Below are 20,192 nucleotides of genomic sequence, written 5' to 3'. Positions count from 1 at the left end.
AATTTACACTAATGGTTCCTTAACTATCGTTTTTCACCCAATTTTTTTTAAATTTTTTATTTGTATTCTAAATACTCAAGAACTTTTAGCAAATATAATAATTTTTTAAACCCATTAACTTTTAGTGATACGGCACCTACTGCGCCTGATTTGATAGTTCATTAGAAAATATATCTACCAACTATAAATATATTTGGACGGTATTTTTTAATTTAAATTATATCACGTTCTTTAAAAAACAATAAAAATAAATTATACTATAATATGTAAGCATACATTTTTGTTTTCATTTGACATGTTAATGAATAAAGATATCATTGATATTTATCTCTAATCCATTCGCTCTTTTTTTTATTAATATCACCATGATAATTCTAATGTTTTTTTTTCTTCATATTTGTTCGTCTACTGATGTCGATACTTTCACCAATTGTCTCTAGCCGGCATTGCTGATGCCGCCCTTCTTCTCTCAACCCTATCATCACTACTTCACATTTTAAAGTGTATTTGTATTTATAAACCAGACAGATATCAATTTTGTTTATTTTTATATTTTTCAAGTGCATAAAAATCAATCGTAAAATAATTTTATTTAATATTTTATATTAATTATAATTTATTTTTATTAGTTATAATAAATTATATTTTTATTAACTGTAAATATTTTTATGAGTCTTTTACCGCCTCAGTATATATAATTAGATATTTTGAAAAGTTATGGATTAAATTGTCAAAACATATTAAATACAATTTATATCAACCCATCCTAAAAGTTCAAGAACCGGAATGACCCTTTACTCATATTTCTTTGTGGCCTGCCATTGTTAAAACTTAAACTGTTAATAAAATTCAGAACGATAATAAAAAAAAAAGCACAAAAAAGTTCAAACAAAGCATAATCTCAACTCTCTGTTCTTCGATGTCCTCTATATCATCAACTTAATCGATCATCAGCTTTAATTTCAGATCTCAGATCCAAAATCGCAAAAAAAAGGTATTAATTAATTAAGCACTCGTATTTTACTTCTTCTTTTCGAATCGCATTCTGTACCAACTCATTGAAAATCATGTTTAATTAGCTTGATCATTTTTAGAATGATATAAACTTGTAATTAATTGTTTTTGTGTTTGATTATCTTAGGGTTTTGATGGAGAGTTTAGCGCAACTGGAAGCTTTATGTGAAAGATTATACAATTCACAGGATTCTGTGGAGAGAGCGCATGCGGAGAATACATTGAAATGTTTTTCAGTGAATACAGATTATATTTCACAGTGTCAATACATACTTGATAATGCATTGACTCCTTATGCTTTAATGCTTGCTAGTTCTAGTCTTTTAAAGCAAGTTACTGAGCATAGTTTGTCGTTACAGCTTCGTCTCGATATTCGTAACTATCTCGTTAATTATCTTGCTACTAGAGGACCTGAATTGCAGTCTTTTGTTATTGCTTCTCTGATTCAACTTTTGTGCCGTGTTACGAAGTTTGGCTGGTTTGATGATGATAGATTTAGAGATGTGGTTAAGGAGTCTACTAATTTCTTGAGTCAGGTATTTTCTTTATTTATCTGATTTTGTTGATTGATCACTCTATGTATTACTTTCAAAAAATGATAACAGGCAACAATTTTATAAGTGCATTATGTAAAGTCTCTATTATCTTTTTGTGTGTAAATTACTTTGGATTGCTAATGAGCTGACAAGAAATGCTATGTAGTTATCATTTACGGAAATGCAGTGAGGAGGTTGAAGAAAGGGAACATGTCTTGCTCATTAAAATTAAAAATGAGTTTCTAATATGTGATTATGCTATTTGGTGGTACTTGATTCTTTTGTGGCATGTTTATCATCAAATTGTATGTTCTTTATACCTTTCTCTTTGGTTTGTTATTAAGCAGGCAACATCGGATCATTATGCCATTGGTTTGAAGATTTTGAATCAGCTCGTCTCTGAGATGAATCAGGTTTGTTTATATATTTACAAATGTTTTATTACCATTATGATGACAAGTTTTTTCTCAATCAGAAATGAAATTTATACTCTTCAAAAAGACAGATACCTAATATGCCTTTCTGCATAATGGATGCAGAAGAATTTATTTCCTAATATAGATGCTATGCTACACTCCATAAAAACGGTAAAGTTTATTTAGACCGGCTACTAGGCAAGGGCCTCCTATTTCAAAAGGCTGCACAAACATGTATTCATTAACATGTTGGTAACTTGGGATGCATTAACATCGTGCAACTAATTTTTTCTTAGAATTTTGCAAAATGGTAATCCTGATAGTCCTTAAGGTTTTAGTGTCACTTATTGAATTGAACTAGTTTAAAAAAATTGAAATGCTGATGATTTTTGTAATCCACCTTCACCATTAAAATTGTATGTAATGCGACTGGTTTGTCAATTACAATTTAAACAGTGTTGTTTCTTTATGTGGCTTTTATTGGTGCCAATGCTACTACTGCTGTAACAGCTGCTACTGCTTCTGTTATTGTAATGATCTGCTTACTGACATCTTGTGCCTCTTTTGTTACATAAACTTTTAGCCTAACCCTGGGTTGCCTTCAACGCATCATCGGAGGGTGGCATGCAACTTCCGGGATCAGTCACTTTTTCAAATATTCCAAATATCTTTAACTTCATTGCTTCAATTGAAAAATGATGGTAATTATCAGCATTTCTCATACTGTGTTCTTGTTCCTCTTGCCTTTCTTCTCCCCTTACCCAATTTCCAGTGCCATTTACTGTATTTGCATCTTTTGGGGATTGCTAGTTGATGTTTTTGCATTTTGTGGGTATAGTTGCAAGCCGACTGCGAGAATCAGCACTCTCTCTTTCGCTCAAATGTTTATCATTTGATTTTGTTGGGACATCAGTTGATGAAAGCTCAGAAGAGTTTGGTACTGTTCAGGTATTATTGTGTGCTTCCACAATGAATGCATAACTTTTGATTTAATATTTAATTATTCAGATGCCCTTGAAAATTCTTTGTTTTCTAGATTGAGAAAGTTCTGACTTATATCATATGTTGACCATTCTACAGATTCCATCATCTTGGAGGCCAGTTTTAGAGGATCCATCAACACTACAGATATTTTTTGATTATTATGCAATCACAACAGCTCCTCTTTCTAAAGAGGTTAGTTCCAGTATATACATAAATAAATATTCTTAGATGGTCTGTAGAATTCCAGACTACAATAGATTTTAATTTGGTGTTTGTTTGCAAAATTCACATGTTCAAATTTTAAAATTTCAGATCAATTTGGCTAACCATATCTTTTCTTTTTAGTTGAGTCTTTTAATTCTAACAACATAAATAACTGATATTATTTAAATCTAAAAAATGTGGCCTAGCTATCTGGAATTCTCTTTTGAAAATTAAATAACTGATACATATTGTCAAGTAACCAAATGGTGAATATGGGATTCAATTTTCTAGAAGTTGAGGGAATGCTCTCACGAAGGGTTACACTTGCTATAGCTGTAATGCTAGTTAAAATATATGGATTGTCTTGTTAATCTGAAAAGTTTAATTTTAAGTGAAAAATTGATTAGAATTGTCGAATTTTTGTCTTGAATCAATTTGCAAATTTTGGCCTACTATTGCTAATTGTTCTTTTGTACATGTAAGTGTGAAATGTAGGCTGTATGTACCGTATACATTTAGTTTTTTCTTTTGTTTGAGGTTTGAAAATTAACTCATGAGATTGCTGCTAAGTTGTCTTTCCACTTTTGTATTCGTCAAAAAATGTGTTTATTTTTCAATTCCCATTCTTGATTCTGATTCCCTAAGATTCTCATTTATTTCTAGGCATTGGAGTGTTTGGTTCGGCTTGCATCCGTGAGACGTTCTTTGTTTACAAATGATGGTACCCGTTCTAAGTTTTTGGCGCATTTAATGACTGGAACAAAAGAAATTCTACAAACTGGACAAGGTGATGTCTTTTCTCCTTCTTTATATACATACTCATATGTACTATGAGTCTGCAAGTTTACTGCATATCATCATTAAATTGAGGGGGCTTGGTTTATACATGTGGTTTTCTGATATTCAACTGTATGTCTTACTAGTACTATTTACATTTTAAATGATTTTTGAGATGAATTTTTGTTGATTAGAACTAAATTAGAAATCAACTGAGCTTTGATTCATCAAAAAAACTGAGCTTTGATTTGTTTATGCTTTGTATTGGAGTTAATTATTGAGAAACTTAAAATTAATAATATTCTCAAAAATAGTTCTTATACGGCATTTAAATTTCTGCAATCATATTATGAGTTAGAGTGGACGAGTCTTGATGTTATACTCACACTTATTCTTTCTGTTCTTCTTGTATGAATAAACAAATATGTTAAGGGGCCGTTTGGTTCAAGGTTGGGAATGGGAATCGGAATGGGAATCGGAATGAGAAGGAATGGGAATGATTGTTTTTATTTTTTGTTTGGTTCAAAGTATAGGAATGGGAATGGGTAAAGTTTAATAAAAAAATTATTATTATTTATTAAAAATATTTTTTTATTTTTTTAAATATTTTTTTAAAATAGAATATTTTTTAAAGAAATATTTTTTTTAAATAAAATATATTTAAAAAAATATATATTTAAAAAAATATATATTTTAAAATAAAAATAAAAAATTATTTTAAAAAAATAAAAAAATAATTTTTTTAATTTTTATTTTTAAGTATATTTTTTAAAATTTAAAAATATTTTTTTTAATAATTATATATTTATTATTTATCATTAGAATATTTTGTTAAATTTTTATTTCCATTCCCAAAAGTTCATTCCCATGGGGTAAGGGGGAAATGGGTGATTCCCGTTGAAGGGGTAATCACATTCCCATTCCCTAGTCTAATTTGACAAAACAAACACAGACAATGGGAATCATTCCCATTCCCCCCTCTTTCTGGCGAACCAAACGGCCCCTAAGTTTTTAATATTGTCATGAATGTAGAAAGTGGCACTTGGTATTTTGCAAAATTTTCTGGGTTTTATCGATTCGAACTGTTCAAATAACTGGCTTTGTATGTATATCTGCTACTTTTAGCTTCTTATTTACTGATCATGTATGGACTGGGTTCAGGTCTTGCTGATCATGATAATTACCATGAATATTGTCGTCTCCTTGGACGTTTCAGAGTAAATTATCAGGTATTTTTTTTATTAATTTTCACATCAATTTACGCTATTATAATCCTTTATTGGTATTTAAATGCTTTTGACCTCAAAATATTTCCTTTTCTAGATATATTTGCTCGCCTACATTTTTATGTACAGTTGGACATAGCTTGTGTCTATTAATGTTTGTGAATTTATACGTCAAGCATAATTCAGCACTGTTAATCAGTTTACTCTGTTGTGACATTGTGTAAGACTTGCAAAAACTTTAGTGGCGTATGTATCTGTATTTTATATCTACATGCATTAATGGAGACTCTGATAAGTTTGCTGATTAACAGTAGTGGTTAAGTGTATCTGGTATTCAATGTTAGCTGCAATTGAAAATTAAAGGTTTAACATGTTATCACTAATATGTTAGAAATTATACAACAGAAGTTTTTGCCGAGTAGTCAATTTTTGTTGATTGTTTTCCACAATCTTCCATTTAGAGCAATCTGGCAGTGTTTGATGACCACCATACACCCCCTTTTCCCTCTGCAAAACTGATTTTGGTGGCTTTTTGTTTTTTCTAAGAGAAAATGGAGTTGTTATTATCATCTCAAGGGGATCTCCAGAGTTGCGCTTGTACTTTAATTTGATATGCTGTATTTTGTTTGTAATCTTAGAATTCCATAATCATGATTTTACATGTTCAGAATGTGTGAAATTGTGTTGCAGCTGTCAGAGCTTGTGAATGTGGAAGGCTATGGTGATTGGATACAACTAGTGGCAGAGTTCACTTTAAAGTCTCTACAGTCTTGGCAGGTTGGCTGATGTTCATTACTCCATTCTTTCCACAATACATTGATGATGATGTTGTCGAACTTTTTAATATACTTATATGTTCCTCCTATATAGGTCTCTGAATCTATATTTAAGGTTAAAATAATGCCTTCTGCTGTTTTTAATGCTAATTATGTTTATATTTTACCAGTGGGCCAGTAGCAGTGTATACTACCTTTTAGGGCTGTGGTCTAGATTAGTGACATCTGTACCATATCTGAAGGGTGATGCACCAAGTATGCTTGATGGATTTGTTCCCAAAATTACTGAAGGTTTTATCACGTCAAGATTTAACTCGGTGCAGGTATGCTTGTTCTCGAGGAGTGATTATGATTTCTTGCAGGTACCATCAATAATTTGTTATTGGTCTTCTGTAGGCAGGTTTTCCAGATGACCTATCGGACAATCCCTTAGACAATGTTGAGCTTCTTCAGGATCAGCTGGACTGCTTTCCTCATCTCTGTAGATTCCAGGTTCAGTTACCTTACAGTGTAGTGGTTTCCTTTAAAATACGCTTGTCAGTGATTGAACGTAGATTTAGTTCGTGTTACTGCTTACCACGTGAATGATTGTTGAAGCTCTTAACTTAATCGGCTTTATGATTATCTCCCCCACTTTTATTCGCAGTACGAAAGCACTGGTTTATATATAACAAAGATCATGGAGCCTCTTCTGCAATCTTACACGGTACTATAGTTTGGGATTGATTGGAGTGCTTTTGAATGTTAAATAACTTGCAAAATTGTGCATGATAAAGTTATTAGAATCTTCATTTATATGACTTATATAGGAAAGAGTTAGAGTTCAAACAACCGAAGGCAATGAATTGGCTGTTATTGAGGCAAAGCTTGCTTGGATTGTTCATATCATTGCCGCTATTCTTAAAATCAAACAATCTACTGGCTGTAGGTAATCTTTTCTTTTTATTTTTGCATTTTCTGTTAGGAAAATATTTTTCACCAGGCAATTCTCAATATGTTTGTTACATTTACCTGATGCAGTGTGGAGTCCCAAGAAGTGCTTGATGCAGAACTTTCAGCTCGTGTTTTGCAATTAATTAATGTCACAGATAGTGGGCTTCATAGCCAGGTATATGAGCTTACCTTCAACTCATTGAGATGAACTTGCTTTCAACTAATTTGCCGCAGCAGTTCTATTATTTGATATTCTTCTCATGTTGACACATTACAGAGATACGGCGAACTGAGTAAGCAAAGACTTGATCGGGCTATTCTTACCTTCTTTCAGCATTTCCGAAAATCTTATGTTGGTGATCAGGCTGTGCACTCATCCAAGGTAGTAAAATTTCAGTGTTACATTTATTTAAATTAGGGTGATATCCTCCAGTTTATAGACTTTATTCGTACAATTCCTCAAGTCTCTCTCTTTCTATTGCAGCAGTTATATGCTCGATTGTCTGAACTTCTTGGACTACACGATCATCTGGTGTTGCTGAATGTGATTGTCGGGAAGATTGCTACTAATCTAAAGTGCTACACAGAGGTGATTGCCTCATTATTGATCTATTGTTTGATTTTGTATGATTAGAATTATGGTTGCTAATGCTATATTTTCATTATGATCATTCCAGAGTGAGGAGGTCATTGATCACACTTTAAATTTGTTCTTGGAGTTGGCATCTGGGTTAGTCTCGTTGTTTTAATATCTAGCTTGAAGAAGTCAAGTTATCTGCTCTCTTCTTTTGATACTAAGTTATTTGTCTCAATGACAACTGATTGTTTAATCATCTTTCTTTATTCATCTTTTTTTTTTTACAGCTATATGACTGGAAAGCTGCTATTGAAGTTAGACACTATTAAATTTATAGTTGCTAACCATACTGTAAGTTGTCATCTCATATCCTTTCAACTCTCAAAAAAAGAATTTTGATTGATCAGTTATCAATTATTTTCTTGAAAATAGAGGGAGCACTTCCCCTTTTTAGAAGAATACAGATGCTCTCGCAGCAGAACAACATTTTATTACACTATTGGCTGGTTAATATTCATGGAGGACAGCCCCGTGAAATTCAAGTCTTCTATGGAACCACTCTTACAGGTAGACTCTTTCTCTTTAACTCTATATCTGTGTATTTGTTTGCCTGCACACTGCATGTTTGAGTTTGCCTGCACATACTTAGAAGTTGATTCTGCGACTTCATATTTGCTTGTCCTCTTTTTGGAACCATGCTTAGATTTGCACAAGTTGATACTCTCTTTCCTACATGTGTGTATTTGTTTACCTACACTGGTGCTTTCGCCTGCACATTCTTAAAAGTTTGTTCTGTTGTGACTTCATATATACTTCTCCTCCTAGTTGCCACTCTTATATCTTCATAAGTTGGTACTTTTTTTCTGCAAACTTTTTTTAGTTATTTTGTTGTTCTTGGGGGTGCATTTGTAAATTATGACCGGTTTATTTTCTTGTATCATCATCTGTTGGATTTTATGGCTATGATGTTATAATTGGTTTCATCCTTTTTAGTTATATATCATCGACTTCTTTCCAATGGTGTTATCATTATCTGCTGCATTTTATTGTTACAATCTGTAATTCCCTTTGTCTTTTTTAGTTATTTATCATTGAGATCTTGTCAATGGTGTCATAGGTTTTCATTCGTTTGGAAACAACACCTGATGCAATGTTTCGAACTGATGCGGTTAAGTTCGCTTTAATTGGGCAAATGAGGGATCTTAGAGGCATCGCTATGGCTACAAACAGGTTTGTGTATGTTTGACATCTGATATTCTAGTGTTTATGCTGAAGGCTAGAGTTCTGAACCGTGTTTTCAATATTTTGCAGTCGAAGAACTTATGGGCTTTTATTTGATTGGCTATATCCTTCTCACTTGCCACTTCTCTTGAAAGGGCTTTCCCATTGGGCAGATACACCCGAGGTACAGAGATATAGTTCTTGTGTTTTGATGTTATCAACTGCTATTTTTGCATAATGTTTTGTTTCTGCCAAGCCTCCTATGATCTTTTGATAATGGGTCCTTTTCTATTTGCTATGGAGAATTTTTTCTGATTATGTCAGTGTGTTCATGTCCCAATTGGCTTAATAATCTCTAGGTCAGCTAATAAGATCAACTCAGGGCCAAAAATTCATTGGATACAGATGTGGTTTGCTAGTGCATGGCTTTAGCTATTGGTTCTTGATAATCTAGTTTTAAGTTCCTAAGGGTGACAAAGTAGAATGTCATGACTCAGGAAAAAATGTATATGCAGCTTTTACTACTTGAATTTTAAGAATCAGCTCTGTAGGACAGCTGTATTGTTTGATCACATATCATAAATATGATCTTTGAATTCATTCCACCTACATTTTGAGATTCAGTTGCTTTATTTTATTTTTATTTTCGGGTAAGTAAGATACTTTTTTGTGCTTTCCCTTGGCTTTAACTTATGGCATTCAGTAATGAGTATGAGCGTTGTTTGTTCTGTATAATATACATTTCTTAACAAGTCATCTACTTATTGTTGGCTCAACATGTAGGTTACTACACCATTGTTAAAATTCATGGCTGAATTTGTGCTAAATAAAGCCCAACGTTTAACTTTCGATTCATCTTCCCCAAATGGAATTCTTCTTTTCCGGGAGGTCAGCAAAATGATTGTAGCCTACGGCACCAGGATTTTATCTCTTCCAAATGTTGCTGACATATATGCCTATAAATACAAGGGAATATGGATTTGTTTAACGATTCTCTCTAGAGGTTAGACTTGGACTATTAATCTCCTTTTACTTGTTTACCGTTTAATTAATTGCATTGTAGCTATTAAAAGCTTTATGAATTTTTTAGTTTGGTTGTCATTTTAGTTTTTGTTTCTTGTTTCTTGTTTTTTTTGTCATTGTCATTGAAATATAAGCAAAAGTTATTTTTTTTAGAAGCGTTAATATCCTCTTCACAGATGAATTATTTATATTTGTGCAAATAAAAATGCATTTTCTTTCTTCAAAGTAGAATATACTTGGCTAATGTACTTTATGCAGTGGGACTAAACTTTATGTTTTCTTTCCTTTTAACTGTTTTTACATATTCTCCAATATTTGGCGCACCCCCCCTTTTTGGTAGTTTTTTTTTTCTTGTGATAATTTTGTTAATAACATGAAAGGAGCTGCCACAAACAAAATGAAACTTGAGAGAAGAGGCTTATCAAGAAACCTAATGGACACCTTTCGATGGTTTGTAGGTGGACATCCAAAAGAGGTTCCTTTGGAAGAAGGGATATATTAATGTAGAAACCATTTCTTATAATGGGGCATGATTTACTTTTGCTTAGTGGAAAGGTGGGATTTCAGTCAAAATGAAGCCTTACTGGGGATATGGTTATGGAGATTTGTGTTTGAGGAGCACTTTTGGAGGGGGTTTGACTTTTCCCAAGTATGAAGAACATTATCGTCAACATAAAATATCAGTGGTTCACTTCTAAGAAGTGATGTTTACTTGTTTAGATCAGTTGCTTCAGGCTGGTCAGGTTTATTCTTAAGTGATTTAGGTAAATGAAATCATTCCATACAGTGAATCACTAATGTCAGGTTGGAATATAGTGGGTGGAGATTAGTTCTAGAAATCTTGTGGTATGGGGTGATGGAAGCATATTTCTGCTCTTTTCTATCATTACTTTCAAAGTTCACTTTCTGTATATTTTGTGGTTCTTCGTGCGGAATGTTTTATGGTAAATTCAACCACGATGCCTTTTTAATTGTTTCATTCAAGAACATTATCACTATGAGACGTTGTCATCTCATATTTTGAAGGATTCTCCATGATTGGGAGATGGAAAGGATCTTGGTTTGTTGAAAGATTCTTGCCAATTCTGTGAGTATTTTATACGAGTGGTAACTATGGACCTAGGACAGTGACTGTTCCTGTATTGTTTCTGATCTAATTATTTTTGTCATTAATTTGCGCCTTACTTAGCTGAAACCATTAGATGGTGTTGACTGGAGCCAAAAATAATCCTTTTGTTGTGTTTAGTTCTTTTTCTTGTTGGCTGCAAACCCATTAATCAGCTTCTTCCTCTTAATGCATGTTATAGTCTGACTTGTTTTCTTTGTTACTGATCATTTGCTGCTGAATATTGGCAGCTCTTTCGGGAAATTATGTCAATTTTGGTGTGTTTGAACTATATGGCGATAGAGCTCTTGCTGATGCACTTGATATTGCTCTAAAGATGACTCTGTCAGTTCCTCTGGCTGACATATTGGCATATCGGAAGGTATGATTGACCTCTTTGCTGCTAGTTGGAATATTTCATGGAAGTCTTGGTCTTTTTCTCTTTCTCTCTTCATGTTTCCCTTTTCGTAAAATTCAAATACTGGATCTTTTGCTTTTTTCAGTATGCCTGTAGACTATTATTTAAGATTTTTTCTGGGTAAATTATCAACAAAAAATGACTGGAGGTTTGGTCCAATTAGTAGCATCTTCTCCGATTTCTAGGGTTTATGGGATAAACCAGACGTCGGGTTTTATTTGTACTTTATGTCTTTTGAAACAAAATGAAGAAGGTTACTATAACAAACCATGGCATTTAAACTTGCTCTTGTTAATAGTTAGTTCATGACTTGAAATATTGGCAGCGTGCTTTTTTTTTTGGATGAATACTTTTATGTTGTATATATTGTGGATTTCACTTCCACGTGTGTTTGATCTCTTTTCTCTGTGTTGCTAACTTGCTACCTTTAGCTTGCTTCTTTCAACTCACTTGCACTTTGTTTTTATTCCGTTTTGCATTAATGGTATGTTTCTTTTTGGCAGCTGACAAAGGCTTACTTTGCATTTCTGGAGGTCCTATTCAGCAGCCATATTGTTTTCATTCTGAATCTAGACACCAACACCTTTATGCATTTAGTTGGATCCTTAGAATCTGGTCTCAAAGGTCTGGATACGAGTATCTCATCACAGGTATGTAATGCACAGAATACTGCAATTCTTTGTAACTAGCTAGAGTTTTCATTTACCAATTATAACTTTCGAATTCATTTTATATATTTGTTTTATTTTTATGATTCAACTCATCAAAGCTGCAAATGTCTGGTATGTCATATCAGTGTGCGTCTGCTGTTGAAAATTTGGCTGCATACTATTTCAACAACGTCACGATGGGGGAGGCACCCACTTCACCTGCTGCGGCTAAGCTTGCTCGACATATTGCAGACTGCCCCAATCTATTCCCAGAAGTAAGATACTGCAATTCTTTGTGATATGATACCGTCCAAAACTCTTATTTGCTTTGAAGAAGTACAAAAAGTGTATTGTGGTGAACTTATGTTATTAGTTGATACTTGATATGCATAAAAGTATTGAATACTCACTTTTTGATGATGCTGAATATTTTTAACCTATGACATATTTTGGAATGTTGGCCTTTCTCCTATAATGGTGGCTATTTGCTTATACTAGTATAAACTGTACTATTGAGATGGGAATGCTCGATTTTATTCTCTGATATTTTAATTAATTTTCTTTTTGGCGTTGCGTTGCCAGTTCTGTTATCTGAAAATTATGTTACTTTTAAAACCAAAGGATTTTAACAAGATTACGGTTTGTGTTGTGGGGATCAATGGTGGAGACTTAAGCCAACCAGTAATCTGAATCAGGAAATTATCTCCAATTGACTTGATTTTCATGCTGCATTAATTTTTGAAAAAGTGGAGTCTTAATATAATTTCTCTCCTGTCCTTGAAATTCTTGCTATGCTTGTGTTTTCTCACTTCTCAGTGGACAATACCTGATAGAAGGTAAAATGTGTTCATGAAAAGTTCAAAAAACTACCATGTGGTTTGGTTGGTGTTTAATATTTTTAGCACTTTGCCGTCAAATTTATCTACAATATTGATTTTTCATATTATAACATTGAAACTAAGAGAATTTTCAATAAATTTATTATTTACTTAGTAATTTAGGATCAGATTAAACATTTTAGAATTATGAAAAATCATGAACATGTAATTTATTAATTTTTTGGGAAACTTTAAAGATAATCTTTTTAAATTAACTCCAAATAAATTTAAAATTTACTAATACTTGGTTAAGGGTTAATTTTTATTATGGAATTTATGGTTTATTTTAAATCCATCCAAAATTATAGAGTAGAAGTGAACAATTTGAGTTTAATTGGTATCAAACTCATAAAAGAATGAAGCACAAGGTACTCATTAGAGTTGAAAAATTGCTGTCCTCAAAGTGTCAAAGCATCAATCTACATGGTAGATTTTTTAAACTTTTTCCTACTTTATTTAAAATAACTAAATTCGATTAGACTTGTTTACTTTTTGTTTTGTAGAAAATAAAATAAGATACTCGAAATAAGTTGAATTATATGTTAATTTTTTTTTCTTGGTTATTGCTTGTATTTGTATTTTAATCCTTTTCTTTTTTAATTTGCAGATATTGAAGACCCTGTTTGAGATTGTTTTATTTGAGGATTGTGGCAATCAGTGGAGTCTCAGTAGACCTATGTTGAGCTTAATTCTTATTAGTGAGCAGGTACAGCTGAATCAAAGATGCACTCATATATTTAGAAGCTTTAAGTAATATCCAATTCCACCAGCTTATAGTCTGCATTCATAATGGGACAATCTGTCAACCTTGTCCGATTTTTATGGAGGATGTGCATGATCTTCATTTTACAGTATTTTTCCAGTCCCTTCCTCTCTTCCCATTTCTTCACCCGTCCTTACTTATTTGTATTTTGTAGACTTCTTTTGTTTTGCTACAATATGTTCTGTTGTGACATTGTTAGAGCATATGTGTATTTTGGTTCATTTCTAAAATAAATCATCACCTTCCCCTTCAACATTTTAGCACAGTGCTGATTCCATGAATGATATTACTATCATGTCGTTATTGTTTGTGGGAAACTGAACAGGTTCTGCATTTGGTTTTAGATAATCTCCTGCTCTTTCTCTAATTTTTAAGTTTTTTTGTCTTGTTTCAGTTTGCTTTTGAATGCCCAATATTTGTTTTAATTGAGAAAGCTTCCATTTTCTTGCAGTTATTCTCTGATTTGAAGGCTCAAATTCTGGTTTCGCAGGTAAGTAATTTTTATATTAAATGCTGATCTATGAAGAGAAAAATTAGTTTACTTCTGCTTGTGTCAGAGCGCATGCGCATGTTTGTGTATAGAAGTTCTGCTCTTAGTACTTTGTCATTTTTTTTTATGACACTTTGCAATCATGTTGCAGCCGTTGGATCAGCATCAGCGACTTTACATTTGTTTTGATAAGCTGATGGCAGATGTTACGAGAAGCTTGGATTCAAAGAACAGGGACAGGTTTACTCAGAATTTGACTGTTTTCAGAAACGAATTTCGCATCAAATAGCTTCCCTTTTTGTCGCTTTTAGCTGCTCGATTTGGGGATTGCAGTATATCCCTCCAGATGACGATTGAAGAATCACAAGTAACTTACACCAATTAGACTTGTACAAATAGACTCTTTTCCAAGGGGAGAGGAGCATGTTTTTGATGCCGTGTCTGTATTTTATGGGTTAAATCAGTTAGAAGCTAATATCTATAGAAAGAATAGAAAAAGATGAAAATTGTTTGCAGAGGAGACAGGTGGTGTTGTATGAGATTTTTGTGGTGTACAGATTGCCCTTTTTGTTGACTAAATTCCAGAATTGGAGAGGAAGATAGTAGAAAGTAATAGATGGTATAGTATGGGAAGGAAGATTTGAATGGTGGGGCTTGATAGTTGCTGAGAGTATTAATTCTTTTTAGGACTAAGATGTAAAAATCAAATCATTCATGAGTTTTGTGTTTTAGTGGTGGGTTTAAAGCAGGTTTTTGTACATTAACCTCAACATTATTATTCTTTGTATCTCTGTTGATAATAGAAAGAAAAAGAGAATGCATTTTAGTCTTTTATCATCCTTCTCCTTCTTCTCTTTATAGCATCCTCTGAAGCTGAACTGAAAAGTGGACACCGTCTTCCTCGGTTTGGATTCTGTCTTCGCCACAGTTTCGGTTCATGTAGCACAAATCTGATAAAGGTAAAAAGGTCGAGTGTTTTGGTGATGGACTGTTTGAGTCTTGTTTTTCATTGATGTTTTTTGCTCCATTTCCTCTGAATGAAGTTATTGTGACGAATTAAATTTGCTTTTTTATGTTACTTTATGGCGTGTAGATATGTTTTATGTATCTACAATATGATATGCTTTAACATTTAGTTTTTCTATTGTCTTACAGTGTATTGCTAATCAACTGTCAGCTATTGTATGTATTGGCGGTGACCTATTAGGCAAATTTTACAATTTTTCCAAAGAAAAAACGTTTACTTGAAATTTGTTAGATTATAGATAAAACCTTTGAGAAGTAGATTTGATTCTTCTAAAGAATATCATAAAATAACTTTTTTTTGCCTCAAGTAAATTTTAATTTTAAACTTTTTATTTAATGAAAGTTCATTGATTTTTGGCTTAATCACTTAAAAGTGCCCTATCCTTTTGATTTTTTTAGGCCTAATTACTTAAAAAAAACCCACCTTGAAACAATTTTTCGTTTATACCCTGACCTAGGAAAAAGTTCATTTGTACCCTTTTTTTGATTTTTCGTTTTCAATTGTACCCCAAAATTTTATTTTTTGACAATTTAATTAATTATAGGATGAAAATATTAAAAATAATTAAATAGAAGGGTTATATCATCTTTTTTCTATTTGAAAAAATAAAAATAAGTTAAAAAATGAAGGATTATTTTAAATTTTCTCTAGATAAAAAAAGTTCAATTTAGTGCTTTAGGGTAGAGTTGAAAACAAAAAATCAAAAAAAGAGTACAAATGAACTTTTTCCTAGTTCATGGTATAAACGAAAAAATATTACAAGGTGGAGGTTTTTTAAGTAATTAAGCCATTTTTTAATCTATGGGCACATCTTTTAAAATATTCAATTTTAGCTTATTTTTCAATTTTCACTTTCAATTATAGCCAATTGTCAAAATTAAAACGGAAAAAAGTTCAAATGAACTTCTCATATTGCTTCATTTTTAAATTTTATTATGATAAAAATACAAATTGAAATAATATGAAATAATATAAACAACAAATTATTTTTTTCCATTCCAACTTGCACAAATGGTTACAATTGAAAGTGAGAATTGAAAAATGAGCTACAATTGAAGATTTTGAAAGATGTGGCCATTAATGAAAAAAATCAAAAAGATGGGGTATTTTTGAACGATTAAGCCTTGATTTTTAGTTTGTAAAATGATACTAATATTTTATTTAAAAATTACAAGAAATAACTAATTGAAGCTCTAAATTCATTTTAGAAATAGTTTCTGTCCCATAAACTTAAATTATGCTTACCTTAAAGTTAATCAACAGTTCAAAAGGCAAGACCATCTGCTACTACAACATAGAAATAAGTACTCATACCTATAAATATAATATTTTTTGCTGTACACTATCCACAGAGACATTAAAGGTTCAAGTTTAATGTGTAGTAGTTTCAGGTTTTTTTCATAAATTAAAATTTGAAGTTTTCATAAAGCCATGTTATTTTCTGCTTTGAAATTTTTTATCTTTTTATTACATTAAATTAGTAGTTAAATACTCCTAGCCAAACACGAGTTATCCAGAGACTCACCCGACTATAATCAAACCTAGTACTAGTAGTACTGTCTGTACTAGTTGCAACTCGCAAGTCAACTCGCAATCAGTACTAAAGTAGGCAATTTCTTGTAACTGTCTCTGTTTCGATAACCTCTCCGTCTGATGCACAGTGTATATATACTATTCTTTCTCTGCTTCCAGTCTTACTTCTCTACTCATTTTGCTTGTTAAAAATGGGTCAATTGACATGTTTTTTTTTTAGAATTTATGCTATAAACCGAACTCTTTCTTTTGTCAAATTCTTTTCTTGATGGTTATCAATGAAGGGCTCAATTTCCATAACCAATTTAACTTCCAAGCTTAAGCTTCTAACAACCAACATAATACCCAAGTCCAGATTTTTCTCATCATTGTCTACATTATCTCTTTCTGAGGAAGATGATGATGATAATGATATGGTTCCCAGTCCTGAATTTTGTAGTTTATCAACACCCAATTTAAAAAAGACTGATTCTTTTATCCCCAAATCTCAAAATTTGGTGCCAAGCAATGTTTCTTACTTGGGTTATGGAAACGGGTTTAGTACCGATTTGACTCAGTTAACCGTCATTGAATTTCTCAATGATATGTTTGGGGACAGTTTCAGTGCTGCACTTGCTCTTTACTTCTTTAGATTATCAGAGTGTTGCTCTGGGTTAGAGTCTATAATTAGGTCAATTTGTAGATTGCTTCATATTTTAGTTTATGGGAAGAGGAACCATAGAGTTGTGGATTTAATTTCGTTTTCTGTGAGAGTTTTCGGTCGAGATGCCGGTGATGAAAAATTGAGTGATTTATTGATCAGATTCGTATACGAAACTGGTTTTGAAACTAAGGATGTAGAAACTTTGTATAGCATGATTGTTGATTGTTATATATGTGAGGATAAAGTAAATTTAGCTCTTAAATTAGTTCATGAGATTAAATTGCTCAACTTTTTTCCATCTATGGGTGTTTGCAATTCACTGCTTAAGGCATTGTTAGAATTGCGTAAGGTGGATTCAGCATGGGAGTTTTTGGAGGAAATGCAAAGCCAAGGTATGCGTGTGAATGCGTCGATTATTAGCTTGTTTATTAGTAGTTATTGTGCTCAAGGTGACATAGAAAGTGGCTGGAAGTTGCTCACGGAAATGGAGAATTACTCGATTAAAGCTGATGTAATTGCGTACACTATTGTCATTGATGCTCTCTGTAAAATATCTTGTTTGAAAAAAGCTACTTCTTTGTTGTTCAAAATGACCCTCTGTGGAATTTCGGTGGATTCAGTTTCAGTTTCTTCGCTTGTTGATGGTTATTGTAAGCTAGGAAGGTTAGATGAAGCAATAAAGATTCTAAATTTCTTCAATGTTAGACCTAATGTTTTTGTGTATAACAGCTTTATATCAAAGCTATGCACAGATGGTAACATGCTTGAAGCTTCAAAGATTTTTCGTGAAATGTCTGAATTTGGCTTGTACCCAGATTGTTTTTGTTACACTACAATGATTGGAGGTTTTTGCAAAGTAAGTGAGATAAATAGAGGTTTTGAGTATTTAGGGAAAATGGTGAAATGTGGGATTGAACCCTCTGTTACAACATATACCTTGCTTATTGACGCATGTTGCAAGTGTAGAAACATGGAAATGGCGGAATATCTATTCCAGCGGATTATGCAAGAGGGTTTGGTACCTGATGTCGTTACATTCAACTGTTTAATTGATGGTTTTGGGAAGATGGGGAATTTGCAAAAGGCCTTTGAATTGTTGGATATCATGAGATCTGCCGGCGTTTCTCCTGATGTTGTGACCTATAATATGCTTATTCACAGTCTTATTGCAAGAGGATTTTTGGACGAGGCAAAATATTTGCTAGATGAGCTTATCAGGAGGGGGTTTTCACCAGACTTGATGACTTTCACGAATATTATAGATGGGTTTTCAAAAAAAGAGAATTTTGCGGAGGCATTGCTAGTGTGGTCTTACATGAGTGAGAATCATGTCAAACCTGATGTTGTGACTTGCAGTGCTTTGATTAACGGATATTGTAGGGCACGTCATATAGATGAAGCTAATGCTATATTTCTTAAGATGCTTGATGCCGGGCTTAAACCAGACTTGATATTGTATAACACTCTTATACATGGATTTTGTACTGTTGGAAATATGGATGCCGCATGCAATCTGCTGTCTATGATGATTAATGATCGAATTTTTCCGAATACTACCACCCATCGGGCACTTGTACTTGGGTTTGATAAGAAGCGGGCGAAGAATCCTGAGCTGAGTGCAACTCTTAGGCTGAAGCAAATTCTGCTGAATTATGAGTATATAGACAATTCACAATTCACTTGAGATTAGGGCTTAATGGAGTTGAGCTAAGTTGATGAGTATAGAGCAATGGTACACGAACCTGTTTGCCAAGATGTTGAGGTTTTTGTGCAAAGCTCTTAACTTTGAAGCCGCATATCGGCTGGAACCTCGGAGATGCCGAGGTACAATCTGTAACGTGATGCTAGTAAAGGTTGAGATATAAGATATGTGCTATTGCATTTCTTTCTTTTGATTGAAAGCATTAATTGTAAATGTGCTGACTATATAATTTATGGCCTTATATTCATTTCTCAGGTAGGACTCCGAGTCGGCTTCACCATCATTTCACAGAGCTTCATAAGGCCACTTTGCTGAAAAACAGAGAGCTTATAGATGGGGAAATTTTCTTATCAATCAGAAGAAGTGGGAGGAATTTTAACTGTGGTAAACCATTTTTTTAGCTATGCCTTTGACATCTCTTGTTCTTGAGCTTATGCCTAATGATACATTGCACACACCAAAGAGGCACATTCAAAGGTACCCAACTTTTGGATTCATTCTGCTATTTAAATGCTATGTTGCAGAAAGTGAAAGAATTGAAGTGGGAAATGCTACGGAAAATGGCGAACCAATATTTCTTTATAAAAATTAACTATAAATATAAAGTTTCGGAGTTCAGAAGCGTTTTCCTATCTGTGCTATTGAATGAGTTATTTTCTCTACCTCTCTTAGACTAGACCAACTGACATTGTCTAGTAAATATTTTATGGCTGTTGGTGCAGTTTCATGCTGTCAAGGTCTTCTTTGCTCCGATGGTGTGGAAGTGGGCGATGTGAGCAGCAGGGAGGACACAATTCAACGTTGGAACCAAATAACGAACTGAACCGATTAATTCGGTTTGGTTTGGTTTGATATGATTTGGATTTTTTAGCATTCATATAAAATCAGTTGATTTGAACTGAACTTAGTAATTGGTTCTTGTGGTTTATAACTTTCTTAATTGACATGTCAAAAATATGTATGTACTAGTCTGTTTATAATCAAATAATAGTAATAATAGTTATGCTTTTGCATATGATTTGAGAATTTTTGACTAACTGTTGATTTCAATACAGTTTAGTATTATTTTTAGCACTTCAATAGTTTAGGGACCTCAGATTTCATTATACTAGTATTAGTATGTGATCAAGTATTCTAACATACCAATGAGCTTTAGCTCAAATTGTATAAGCGTTGAGCAGCAAACTGCTAGGTCGTGGGTTCAATTCCTCCCACAAGCGCTTCCCCCTCCCCAAATTATCAAAAAAAAAAAAAAGGTATTCTAACATGTTTTTATATTCAAAAAGTATATTTTTT

At 32.8% G+C, this 20,192-nt stretch overlaps 2 protein-coding genes across 8 annotated transcripts; both read left to right on the top strand.

Moving 5' to 3' along the window:
- Window positions 1-843: 843 nt before the first annotated feature.
- On the top strand, window positions 844-14,828 carry LOC126680977 (uncharacterized). 4 transcript variants are annotated; one of them, XM_050376307.2, is made up of 28 exons: window positions 844-994; window positions 1,142-1,550; window positions 1,898-1,963; window positions 2,550-2,667; window positions 2,805-2,914; window positions 3,047-3,142; window positions 3,818-3,941; window positions 5,093-5,160; window positions 5,848-5,934; window positions 6,104-6,256; window positions 6,330-6,425; window positions 6,580-6,639; window positions 6,743-6,861; window positions 6,954-7,041; window positions 7,144-7,248; window positions 7,354-7,455; window positions 7,544-7,596; window positions 7,731-7,794; window positions 7,876-8,010; window positions 8,561-8,673; window positions 8,755-8,848; window positions 9,448-9,667; window positions 11,044-11,174; window positions 11,714-11,860; window positions 12,007-12,135; window positions 13,346-13,444; window positions 13,953-13,991; window positions 14,143-14,828. In XM_050376307.2, the coding sequence occupies exons 2-28, from the start codon at window positions 1,149-1,151 to the stop codon at window positions 14,278-14,280; spliced, it is 3,156 nt and encodes a 1,051-aa protein (XP_050232264.1). In that variant the 5' UTR covers window positions 844-994; window positions 1,142-1,148; the 3' UTR covers window positions 14,281-14,828. The 4 variants fall into 4 exon arrangements, with proteins under 4 accessions (XP_050232264.1, XP_050232262.1, XP_050232263.1 ...); XM_050376305.2 differs by having other exon boundaries at window positions 7,351-7,455; XM_050376306.2 differs by having other exon boundaries at window positions 1,895-1,963.
- A 1,539-nt stretch (window positions 14,829-16,367) lies between these two features.
- LOC126682871 (pentatricopeptide repeat-containing protein At2g19280) lies at window positions 16,368-19,922 on the top strand. Of its 4 annotated transcripts, none has more exons than XM_056105956.1 (3): window positions 16,368-19,018; window positions 19,152-19,373; window positions 19,619-19,922. In XM_056105956.1, the coding sequence occupies exon 1, from the start codon at window positions 16,830-16,832 to the stop codon at window positions 18,876-18,878; it is 2,049 nt and encodes a 682-aa protein (XP_055961931.1). In that variant the 5' UTR covers window positions 16,368-16,829; the 3' UTR covers window positions 18,879-19,018; window positions 19,152-19,373; window positions 19,619-19,922. The 4 variants fall into 4 exon arrangements, with proteins under 4 accessions (XP_055961931.1, XP_050234592.1, XP_055961930.1 ...); XM_050378635.2 differs by having other exon boundaries at window positions 16,368-19,047; window positions 19,152-19,280; XM_056105955.1 differs by having other exon boundaries at window positions 16,368-19,047; window positions 19,152-19,280; window positions 19,421-19,922.
- Window positions 19,923-20,192: the final 270 nt, after the last annotated feature.

Source organism: Mercurialis annua, linkage group LG5 (genome assembly GCF_937616625.2).
Source record: "Mercurialis annua linkage group LG5, ddMerAnnu1.2, whole genome shotgun sequence".
Taxonomy (NCBI): Eukaryota; Viridiplantae; Streptophyta; class Magnoliopsida; order Malpighiales; family Euphorbiaceae; genus Mercurialis; species Mercurialis annua.
Note: the sequence above shows the minus strand (reverse complement) of the source record. Positions and strands in the feature narration are given on the sequence as shown.